This window comes from Ranitomeya variabilis, chromosome 4 (assembly GCF_051348905.1).
Source record: "Ranitomeya variabilis isolate aRanVar5 chromosome 4, aRanVar5.hap1, whole genome shotgun sequence".
Lineage (NCBI taxonomy): Eukaryota > Metazoa > Chordata > Amphibia > Anura > Dendrobatidae > Ranitomeya > Ranitomeya variabilis.
Genome location: NC_135235.1, coordinates 756103462 through 756115985, shown reverse-complemented (window position 1 = coordinate 756115985; position 12524 = coordinate 756103462). Strand labels below are relative to the sequence as shown.

Here is a 12524-nt window from a genome sequence, read left to right as displayed (position 1 = left end):
AGCTAGAGTGGCCTCTTTTGCTGAATTCTGTTTTCTCCCTGCGTGTGTCTTTCCTCTCCTATTCACAGTCAATATTCGTGGGGGGCTGCCTATTCTTTGGGGTTCTGCTCTGAGGCAAGGTAGTATTCCTATTTCCATCTATAGGGGTATTTAGTCCTCCGGCTGTGTCGAGGTGTCTAGGGTTTGTTAGGCACACCCCACGGCTACTTCTAGTTACGGTGTTAGTCCAGGGTTTGCGGTCAGTACAGTTTCCACCTACTCCAGAGAAAGTTTCATGCGGCTCCAAAGTCACGGGATCATAACAGGTGACAAACCGCACAATGCTGAAGAGTTGTGGACAGCTGTGAAAGAGAAGGCAGATCTGTGGCTAACACCGCTGAACCTACAGCCAGGCATGGTCGTGTGTGACAATAGCCGGAACCTGGAGGCGGGTCTGAGATGAAGTGGGCTCACACACGTGCCATGCCTGAACCTCGTGGTTCTGCGGTTTCTCAAAACCTACCCAGAGCTGCCGGATCTGCTTGTCAAAGTACGCTGCCTGTGTTATCATTTTATAAAGTCATTTACAGCTTCAGCTGCCCTTGCCGTGCTTCAGCAGCATTTGCAGCTTCCGGCTCACCGACTGTTGTGTGATGTCTTTATGCGTTGGAACTCTACACTGCATATGTTGGAAAGGATTTGTGAGCAGAAAAGGGCTGCTGTTGACTACCAGAATCAACAAGGCCATCGGTATTCAGTTCAGACTCCACACATAAGACCTCAGAAGTGGACATGGATGTCAGACATATGTCATGTTCTCCAAAACTTTGAGGACTCCACCAAGATGGTAAGCGGCGATGATGCCATAATTAGCTTCACCATCACGCTTCTCTGTGTTCTCAAATGCTCTCTGCTCACAATCAAAGAGGATGCATTGCAGGCAGAGCACGATGAGATGGATCAAGGAACCATACTGGGTGATTCCACACAGCCCAGCCTCATCTCATCCCAACGTGGCTTGGGTGATAATGAAGAAGAGGAGGAGAAGGAAGAACAGGAGCTGCTTTCATGTGCCATAGAGGGTACTACAAGCACTACTGTCATACCATCTGCATGTGGAACATCCGCCAGGGCCATGGGGTACTCGGTACCAGGTCCGGTCGTTATTAAAGGGGAGGTCATCGGGGCAGCAACCCGGTCCGTGGCCCTGGGAGCCCAAATAAAAGGGATAGTCTTTAAAGGGATTTATAAAAAAATAAAAGTTTGTGATGCCACCTGTGTCACTCGGACAGGGGTGACAGACACTGTTTAAAGAGGTCCTCTGTGGGTGATGGTACTGCAGCAAAGATGGTATCACCTCCCACAGGTGAAGCTGGGTCCCCAGGGCTCCCAGTGTGTTTGGTAAGGATGGTGTAGTGCCGGAAATAAACAGGACACAGGATTGCAGTCTCTTTACCTGGTTTGCTGATGTGGACAGTCTCAGTCCAGGGTACCAGCAACAGGTGTTGGTGTGGTCCAGCCGGCCTGGAGACAATGATGGATACCTCTCCCAGGTGAGGTTTGTAAGCCTTCCTTCTAGCGGTCTTTTGTGAGGTCCTTGCTGCCTGTGGCTCCCTTACAAGGTCCTCTCTCTCCTGCCATAAAGTCTCCTGCCCTCCGGTTTCTGCTGTGGGACGTGGAGTGCGAGACAGCCTCGGGCTCCCTGTGCCCGGTTCCTGCGCTTCAGCTCAGAGGGTGCCTAGTCACAGTTTCCCTCCAAACTCCTTGATTCTCCTTTGCTTCTCCCCTCCAACATTTGCTATCACTGCAACCCTTCTGGTTCTTTTCCATCCTTGAGCTGCAGCACCACACGTGGCTGCATGGCCCCACTCTGCTCAGACTCTTCTCTCCTCCACTGTCGCTCTCCAACTAGCTAACTCCTCCTCCAGACCAGAATATATACAGTACAGACCTAAAGTTTGGACACACCTTCTCATTTAAAAGATTTGTTTGTATTTTCATGACTATGAAAATTGTAAATTCACACTGAAGGCAACAAAACTATGAATTAACACATGTGGAATTATATACTTAACAAAAAAATGTGAAACAACTGAAAATATGTCTTATATTCTAGGTTCTTCAAAGTAGCCTCCTTTTGCTTTGATGACTGCTTTGCACACTCTTGGCATTCTCTTGATGAGCTTCAAGAGGTAGTCACCGGAAATGGTCTTCCAACAATCTTGGAGGAGTTCCCAGAGATGCTTAGCACTTGTTGGCCCTTTTGCCTTCACTCTGCGGTTCAGGTCTGGTGATTGTGGAGGCCAGGTCATCTGGCGTAGCACCCCATCACTCTCCTTCTTGGTCAAATAGCCCTTACACAGCCTGGAGGTGTGTTTGGGGTCACTGTCCTGTTGAAAAATTAATGATGGCCCCCGATGTAGAAAGGTAAGAAAAACAGGTTATATTTTACTCACTCATGGGCGGTCCTGCTGCGGTTCTGGTCCGATGGGCATCGCGGTCTGTGTCTGGTGCCTCCTATCTTCATCAGATGACGTCCTCTTCTTGTCTTCCTGCCACGGCTCCGGCGCATGCGTACTTTGTCTGTCCTGCTGAGGGCAGAGCAAAGTACTGGAGTGCACAGGTGCCGGACCTATCTGACCTTTCCCGGCGCCTGCGCACTGCAGTACTTTGCTCTGCCCTCAACAGGGCAGACAAAGTACACCTGCGCCAGAGCTGCGGCAGGAAGGCAAGAAGAGGACGTCATCATATGAAGATAGGAGGCGCTGGACCGGACCGTGATGCCCATCGAGCCCGGACCACAGTGGGACCACCCCTGAGTGACTATAATATAACCTGTTTTTCTTACCTTTCAGGTTACATCAGGGGCTTATCTGCAGCATTACAGAATGCTGTAGATAAGCCCCTGGTGCCGGTGGCCTTAGCTCATATATGATTTTTGGGGTGACAGATTCCCTTTAAAGAAAAACAACAATACAGGTTAAGAATGCAAACATTTTTGGGCATGCATGTCAACTGGTTAAACAGGTTAAACTTAGGCTTCCCTTTATGGGAGGCTCTTGGATTAAAATGTTACATAACAAACAATTACCAAAAGTGCAAACATTTTAGTATCAGGTGTCCTTATGTACCAATAACAACAATGAAGCGGGGGACCCGTCATAAACCCCCAACGTGGGCATTGGGCGGGCTATAAGGCGTATCATCCAGACCCGGTGTTCAGCCACGCCAGACAGTTTTTCTTCAGGTCTATACAACAACAGGGCTCCCCGCACGCTTCCGGCGCATGGTAAAACCAATAAGGGACACCTTAAGAGGTGCCAACTAGTGTTGAGCGAAACGGATCGGTCATTTTCATAAATCGGCGACTTTTAGGCAAAGTCGGGTTTCATGAAACCCGAACCGATCCTAGTGTGGGATCGGTCATGTGGTACATGATCAGAGCGCCAAAGTTGCGTTTTGTATGACGCTGTCACCGCCGTTTTTCATCCAATGAAGGAGGACGCAGAGTGTGGGCAGCGTGATCACATAGGTCTCTGTCCCCACCATCTTAGAGAAGGGCATGGCAGTGATTGGCTTGCTGTCTGCGGCGTCACAGGGGCTATAAAGGGGCGTGCACGCCGACCGCCATCTTACTTCTGCCAATCTGAGCATAGGGAGCGTTTGCTGCAGTTAGTCAGAAGCAGGGACAGAGTTAGGGAGGAAATAAAAAAACCCAAACCGCTTGTGCTGGAGCGATTTTCACTGTCCCACACCACCTTTTTGTGCAGGGACAGTGGAGGTCGTATTTTCGTGCAGCAGCTGCATAGCTGTGTGCACGGTGCTGTGCAAACCAACTGCTTTTTTCAAAGCAAAAATCCTGTTGCTTCTTTCTGCACAGTTACCTGTCTTGTGTATTTGTCTACCAATTTTTTTATTCAGCAGTCCTTTTTATTGCTGCCATACTTGTCCTGAGATCATTGTAGGAAGCTTGTTATTGCAGTTTTTTTTTTAATAATAATAATTACAGCCACTTTCTGCCACATTCATAGTGGTGTGTTATCCCACAGGGCCAGAGTTAGGGTTCAGTGTCTCCCCCCAAAAAATGGAGATTCAAATTCTCACACAGTGTATATTCAGCTGTACTGCTAGTGCGTCGTATATATCAGGCAGCCACTTTCTGCCACGTTCATAGTGTTGTGTTATACCACAGGGCCAGAGTTGTGGTTCTGTGTCTCCCCCCAAAAGCAAGTCATCTTTCAGGCAAGCTACGTGTCAGCAGGGGAAGATGGGGCAAAAGAATGTGAAATCCATGATTGGTTAATTTTAATGAAGGTTATCTAATCAACATTTTTGGTAGCCAGACGTGTCCTTTTTCCAGTCAGTTTTGAACCAGCAGCACTGAACACTCTTTCTGAAAGCACACTGACAGCAGGGCAATCGAGGTCCTGTAATGCATATTCTGGCAATTCGGGCCAGGTGTCTAGTTTAGATGCCCAGTAATCAAAGGGGAATGACCTGTGAGGGAGAACATCGATAAGGGCGGAAAAGTAGTTCGTAACCATACTGGACAAATGCTGTCTCCTGTCACTTTGAATCGATGCAGCAGTACCTGTCGTGTCAGCGGTCATTGCGAAATCATTCCACAACCTGGTCATAAAACCCCTCTGTCCAACACCACTTGGGATTTCTGCACCTCTAGCACCTCTGCCATGTTGCCCCCTGCAGCTCGTGTGAGAACCATCACCGCCGCTGTGTGCTGGGAATGCCTGAACCAAACGGTCTACAAGAGTTGCTTGCTTGGTAGCCAATATTTGACCTAGGTTCTCATGTGGCATGATATTTTGCAGTTTTCCTTTATATCTTGTATCCAGGAGGCAGGCCAACCGGTTGTCATCGGTCATCATTTTAACAATGCGGGGGTCCCTTTTTAGGATACGCAAGGCATACTCAGCCATGTGGGCCAATGTTCCAGGTGTGAATTAAATGTTTCTGCTGGGTTGAGGCCCACTTTCTTGCAAATCAACATCACAAGTGTCCCGCAATAAACCTGTACCAGACCTTGCAATGCCACCAGTTTCTATTGCCACCTGAGAATCATCCTCCTCCCATACATATTCATCCCCATCTTCCTCCTCCTCATCCTCTTCGTCCCCCAATTCGTCCTGGACAGTTCCCTGAGCAGACAATGGCTGACTGTCATCAAGGCTTCCCTCCTCCTCGGCTGCAGACGCCTGCTCCTTAATGTGCGTCAAACTTTGCATCAGCAGACGCATAAGTGGGATGTTAATGCTTATGATGGCGTCGACCACTGCACACCAGACAACTCCATGTCTGCCATCCAAGTGCCTGCCCGTGTATCCTCCCACAAATTTATAACAGCACGCCTCTGTTCTCACAGCCTCTGAATCATGTGCAGTGTGGAGTTCCACCTTGTTGCAACGTCGATTATTAGGCGGTGCTGGGGAAGATTCAGCGATCGCTGATGGTTCAGCATACGGCTGGAGTGTATGGGCATCCAGCGGATGTGCGAGCAAAGTCTTCGCACCTTCAGGAGCAGGGCTGGTAACTTTGGATAATTTTTGAGGAAGCCCTGCACCACCAGGTTAAAGGTGTGAGCCAGGCAAGGTATGTGTTTCAGTTCTGAAAGGGCTATGGCAGCCATAAAATTTCTTCCGTTATCACTGAATACTTTGCCTGCCTCAAGATGTACACTGCCCAGCCATGACTGAGTTTGTTGCTGCAAATACTCCACCAGTACTTCTGCGGTGTGTCTGTTGTCGCCCAAACACTTCATTTGAAACAGCCTGCTGACGCTTACCACTAGCTGTTCGATAATGGAACACCCCGTGTGCAACACTGGCAGCTGCGGATGGAGTGGTAGGGCGACTGCGCTCTGTGCATGAGCTTTCGCTTCTGGAGGAGGAGGAGGAGTGGCGAACGCCTTATGCCAACTTTTTCCTGAGACTGTGGGATAGGCTGAACTGTCGCACTATGGCTGCCCCCTGTGGACCCTGCATGCTACACATTAACCCAGTGTGCCGTGATGGACACGTAACATCCCCGGCCATGCCTACTGGTCCATGCATCTGTTGTGAGGTGCACCTTTCCACTGACTGATTGCCTCAAGGCATGGACAATGCGGTCTTTGACATGCTGGTGGAGGGCTGGGATGGCTTTTCTCACAAAGAAGTGTCAACTGGGTAGGTCATAGCGTTGTACTGCGTGGGCCATCAGGTCTTTGAAAGCTTCGCTTTCAACCAAACGGTAGGGCATCATCTGTAATTAGATTAGTATAGCAATGTGGGCGTTCTAATCCTGTGTACGCGGATGAGAGGATGAGTACTTTCTTTTCCTAACGAGAGTCTCTTGTAGGGTGAGCTGGACTGGAGAGCTGCATATGGTGGAACTAGCGGTGGTGGTGGACATGGCGGATTGAGAGAGAGTTTGTTATGGTATTCTTGTTGTTGGCCTACATACAGTCTTTCCTACCAATAACCTTGTGATTCCCTGACTGCTTTGGCCTTACGACGATACGTCCACATTTGCTGCTGGTGGTGTCCTAACCGGTGGGCTTACACTGAGGGAAGCAATGTAGCATTGCTGACTACCTTCATTCCGAGCAGGTGCACCAACGGTTCGGGACGTTTGGTAGTTAGTCCAGGCTTGCAAGTGCATGGTGGTTAAATGTCTAAGCATGCATGTTGTATTTAAATTTTGAAGATTCTTCTCTCTGCTAAAGGTCTTTGAGCATTTCTTACAGATAACTTTTGACTGATCATTCTGATCTTGGTTAAAAAAATTGCTACACTACACTCTTTTTACTATTGAAAACCTTTTCAGGCATTGTGCGCTGTGCTACTTTGACCGAATGGCCACGCTCTCCTAAAACTGTTTTTGTTTTTCGCAAACATTTTTGGCCTGATACGGGCCTGCCAGATGACAGCTGTTGCAATGTAGATGGCTGCTGCGGATCATCCTCCTCCGCTTCGGAGCTAGTGGCAGCTGCACCCTCTTCCCCCAATGGCTGCCAATCTGGGTCAACAACTGGGTCATCTATCACCTCCTCCTCAATGTCATGTGCACCTTCCTCAGTGTCACCGTGTAAGGTGCTATAGCGTTCGGGACAGGGCACCATAGTCTCATCAGGGTCACATTCTGGCTCAGTAAACTGCTAGGGCAATGTAGTGATCAGAGTCAATGGAACAGCATCACAATCTAGCTGTGCATCAGTGCACTCCATGTCCGATTCTTCTTGTAATTGGCAGTGTACAATTTCCCTTTCTAACCCAGGCACAGTATGTGTAAAGAGCTCCATGGAGTAACCTGTAGTGTCGCCTGCTGCATCCTTCACTTTTGGTTTGGGAGAAGGACACAAGGAAACGTCTTTTTCCTGACCGGGAGCATCCACTGACGACTGGCTGCTCTTACATTTAGAACTTTGGGAAGAGGAGGCGAAAGAGCTAGAGGGTGAGTCAGCAAGGAAAGACAACACTTTTTCCTGCTTCTCCGGCTTTAAAAGCTGTTTTCCTACTCCCAGGTAAGGGAGCCTTCGAGGCCTTGTGTACCCAGACGATGACGCAGGCTCAACACCTCCAGCCTTAGGTGCTACTGTGCTTTTGCCACTACCACGAGATGCAGCACCACCAGCACCATCAGTACCAGCTGGCAACCCCCGACCACGGCCTCCTCCACCAGACTTCCTCATTTTTGGGGGGGGAGACACTGAACCACAACTCATATTACACTGTCGTAATATGAGGGGCCCTGTGCCAGTACCGCCGCCCACGAGAGTGTTCCCCCCCAGATTGAACAGTGCTCTACCACTTGCAATACTACCTCTCCCAGCTCCACCACTGTGTAGTCTATGCAGGTAAAACCTGAAATGGCACTGCCAATACGAATTATTTGAGATGATAGTTAAAATATACAGGGGCCCTGGACTCCATATAATACTTTGCGCCTACTACCACTGTCTTTATTATTTGGGTGTAATAACGGTGTCTGCCGCTGCTTCTTTTTTTTCCTTCACTGAACAAAACTGAACTTCAACTGTTGTCCCGTTTCAAATATTAAACTGCATTTGGCCTACTTGTTGGGTTGGGGCCTACTAACGGTGTCTGCCGCTTCTTGGTGTTCTCCTGGTTTATTTTTCTTGTGCTTCAATCTTCAGGCTTTCGTTTAAATATTTTTTATAATAAACTGCATTTGGCCTACTTGTTGGGTTGGGCCTAGTAACATTGTCTGCTGCCGCCTCTTGTTTTCCTCTACTAAACAAAGCTGAGCTTGAAGCTTCAGGCTTTCGGCCTGTAACAACAATATGAAACTACATTTTGCCTAGTTCTTGGTTTGGGCCTAGTAACGTTGTCTGCTGCTGCCTCTTGTTTTCCTCTACTACACAAAGCTGAGCTTCAATCTTCAGGCTTTCGGCCTATATTTAGAATATGAAACTGCATTTGGCCTACTTGTTTGGTTGGGCCTACTAACGGTGTCTGCCGCTGATTGTTGTTCTCCTCCACTGAACAAACCAATGCCCAGCCACTGCTAGATGAGTCTGCTAGTACATTAACACAGACCACTACATTCCCCTTGCACTCTACACAGCCTGAATCTGACCCTGCTGAAACTCAGATTCCCCTTCCCGCATACTATACCACCTTACATGGGGACAAAGAGGAAGGTGCAGATGAAAGTGCAGGTTCCTTCAACAGGTGGGGGGGCATACTCATTGGCGACGTCACTGGCACAGGGCCCCTCATAGTACGCAAAAGTGTCTCTGCCGGTGGGAGGCGCCCCCGCCGTCAATCACACCGCCGCCGTACTTTGAGGGGCCCTGTGCCAGTGGCAATGCAAACGAGTGTGCCCCCCCTGCTTGCTCAGGATCACAGCACTTGCAAAGTTGAAATACTTACCTCTCCCTGCTCCACCGCCGTGAAGTAGTCCGCGTTTCCTGGGCCCATTAAAAACTTGAGCCAGCCCTACTCCCCCCACAACTGTTGCCAAATGACCCCCAAATTTTCAATGGCTAACTATTATTATAAGGTATCCCCGACTTTTCGCAATAATCGGCAGATTTCACCCGACTCGACTTTTGACAAAGTCGGGTTTCACAAAACCCGAAACGATCCTGAAAAAGTAAAAGTCGCTCAACCCTAGTGCCAACTATTTACAGGGAAAAAAGTTTTCAGGTAAGCACCGTTCATTACTCTACTGTCTCTTTAAACTTTAATAAACACTAATGAACACAATCAAAACATTTTTAAACCAGGTATCTCTGTTCCTTTATTCTCTTATTTCCTCTTCCAAGGTAGGTCCTGGTGTCCACTGCTTCCTGGCTGGGGAAGTTCTGTTGCAAATGTCACAACTAGTAATCCAACTGTGAACAGTCCATCAACAGGGGTTTGTGTAGCCTGGGTATGCACTCCACTCTCAGTGGCTATATTGGTATTGGCACGCTCTTTTGTGCACCACTTTACATGCAGGGCATAATATTCCCTTTCACCATGGTGCCGGGTAAAGGTTACCTTATCTCCTGGATATAGGTCACGGTCAGGGTGTCCCTTAAAGAGATGTGACTCCACGTCTCTGCAGTTGACAAACAGTTCAGTAGTTTCTCCATGTTCCTTAAGAAACCCTCATCCTCTGTCCAGGTTAAATGTGACCACAGTTCCTTTTCTTATTGGTCCTCTATCTGCAGGTTTAATTTTGCAGGACCAGGTTTTAGCTAACATATTGCGCTCCTCTATTATCTCCCATCTAGCTCTGCACTCTTTATCCTCTGCATCAAGTTTTAATATTTGCTGTTGGCAGTATTCCTCCTTTTCCACTATTTCTACACGATTATCTGCTGCTTGGGCCAATGCTGGGAACCCCATAAGGTCTGTCTTTGGGTGCCTCCAGTGTATGGCTTCCTTCTGTCTACATGCTCTCAGGGGCAAGGGTCAGGTACCAGTGGGTCTGTGAGTTTACCCCCAAGTCTGTTATGCGGTCCCAGGTTACTGTTGTTGCTACCTGGCCGGGCATTAGGACTGGCGGCGGTTCTAAATGTCCCACCAGGGTTTCTTCAGCTACCGGGGCAGTTTGCCTACCTGCTTCTCCACCTCCGCTGTGGTCAGGTGCGCTAGTTGCAGGGTCTGTGTCTGTGAATTCGTTGTCTCCTCTAGTAGTGTCGCATACCTCCCAACTTTAGGGGAAGGGAAAGAGGGACAAAGTCAGCGGCGCGTGTAGTGCGCCGCGGCAAATTTTAGGCCACACCCATTTCACAACTAGCCACGCCCCAACCACACCCATTTAGCACTTCTGATCACAATGTTTCGTTAACAATAATTATGAACAAAAAAATATGGCCACACACGACGCTCCATACTGTACAATGGCCATTGGCCACATTATGCTCCATACTGTATAATGGCCCCACATGATGCTGCGTACAGTATACTTGCCCCACGTGATGGTCCATACAGTATAATGGCTCCACATGATGCTTTGTACAGTATAATGGCCCCACACGATGCTGGGTATAGTATAATGGCCACACAATGCTGGGTACAGTATAATGGCCCCACACAATGCTGGGTGCAGTATAATGGCCACACATGGTTACCCCACCCCCATCATTGCCTTCTCCATCAGTACACACAAACACCTTTCACCGCGCTCCCTCGCAGCAGCCGGCAGCTTCCACTCCCACGGCGCTGAATGGTGTCATCCAGCTGCGCCGCTGACTGCTGTATCCAGCATTACAGCTCAGTCCCCATAGAATGTAATACAGCACAGCCCCATAGAATATAATGCTGCACAGCCCCCATAGAATGTAACGCAGGCAGGTGGCAGCCCCCATAGAATGTAACGCAGGCAGGTGGCAGCCCCCATAGAATGTAACGCAGGCAGGTGGCAGCCCCCATAGAATGTAAGGGGTGCTGCACCAGGTTGGTGGAGAATCCGATGGATGGGTACCAGGGGGAGAGTGGGAGCGGGGTGCGCGCACCATGGGGAGACAAAGTTTAGTTTGTCAGTTCTCCTATGCTGTCAGAGTCTCTGCTGTAACCGCAGCAGGGCAGCGCTGCATGGAGAGGGGGAGAGACACATACATTCACTTACAGTCTGGAGATCCGCTCGCTGCTCCCGCGGTCACACAGACACGGAGTGTCTCACAACTCTGCCCCCGTGCCAGAAACCAGTCCGGGTGCTGCCGCTCTGTCCTCAGAGTCCGCCCACGTCTATAGTTGAGGAGGAAGCCGGAGGCGGGCGGTGAGGCAACTCAAGGGGGCGTGGCTACAACGCAGTCCCAGGGAACGGAACGAACAGCGGGTACTAATCGGGCTCTCTCTACGTCCCGGAAGTGGGCGGGGCTTCACCGGCGGCCGCAAATTCGGGATTTTAAATGCCCGAAGCGGGACAGCGGGACCCCGGTGCCAAAGCGGGACTGTCACGCTGAAATCGGGACGGTTGGGAGGTATGGTGTCGCTCTGTCCGGCTCCGCGGGGGCTAAGGGTGTGGGCTCCAAGTCTATAGTCGGTGCCGCCATCTTCTTCAGCAGTGCCTCTCTTTCTGGCTCCACTGAGGCTGTAAGTGCTGGTGGTAGAACCTGGTGCTGCGCGGTCACCATTCTTTTCAGCAGGGACTCCTTCCATGCGGCCACCGCTGTCATCTGGGTCCGCAGGAGTTGTTGGGCCAGCCCCTCCATCTCTGCGCCGAGGAGCTCCGGATCCAAGGTTGTCATCTGGCTTGGGGTTTCTTGTGGCTGACCGGGGACATCTTCTCTGGTGTCGGCAGGTCCCAGCGGCTCTCCACTGCTGTCCGCCATCACTTTTACCGGGTAGCGTGCAGCCATGCTGCAGCCACACTTTCCCACGTCTTCCTTCTTCTTTTTGCTTTGTGGTCTCTGCTCCCCATTCCCGCTGGCCATCTCCAGGGGCAGATCTGTCCTCTTGACGGACATGCTTTGTTTGCATCAAAGTCTCTGTAGTGGGCGGGTCCAGCTTTCGCGCCGGTTCTTGAACTCCACCCATGGCAACACATCTTTTCCTTTCCTTATCCGCCTCGTGGTGCAACAATGGCGGCCATTACACAGTCCAATACAGTCCATGGTGAACAGGACCCATTTCAATGGGTCTATCCATCCTGTTCGTGACACCAAGTTGGAACGCCCACCGGGTCCGGTCGTTATTAAAGGGAAGATCATGGTGGCGTCGTCGACCTGGTCCATGGCCCTGGGTGCCCAAGTAAAAGGGATAGTCTTTAAAGGGATTTATAAAGTAATAAAAGTTTGTGACGCCACCTCTGGTACTCAGTCAGGGGTGACCGACACTGTTTAAAGGGTTCTTTTGGGGGTGATGGTACTGAAGCAAAAATGGTATCGCTTCCCACAGGTGAAGCTGGGTCCCCAGGGCTCCCAGTGTGCTTGGCAAGGATGGTGTGGTGCCGGAAATAAACGGAGGACACAGGGTTGTAGTATCTTTACCTGGTTTACTGATGTAGACCATTTCCGTCTAGGGTACCAGCAACAGGTGTTGTGTGGTCTGGCCGGCCTGGAGGCAATGACTGATCCCTCTCCCAGGTGAGGT

General features: G+C 50.0%; 1 protein-coding gene across 1 annotated transcript in view; it reads right to left on the bottom strand.

Moving 5' to 3' along the window:
• LOC143768271 (uncharacterized) overlaps positions 1 to 11899 on the bottom strand; it is a 116710-nt gene extending 104811 nt beyond the window's left edge. The window contains exon 1 of the mRNA XM_077256965.1: positions 11564 to 11899. Coding sequence (XP_077113080.1) covers positions 11564 to 11899 — 336 coding nt within the window. The remainder of the gene's footprint in view (positions 1 to 11563) is intronic.
• Between the last annotated feature and the right edge of the window lie 625 nt (positions 11900 to 12524).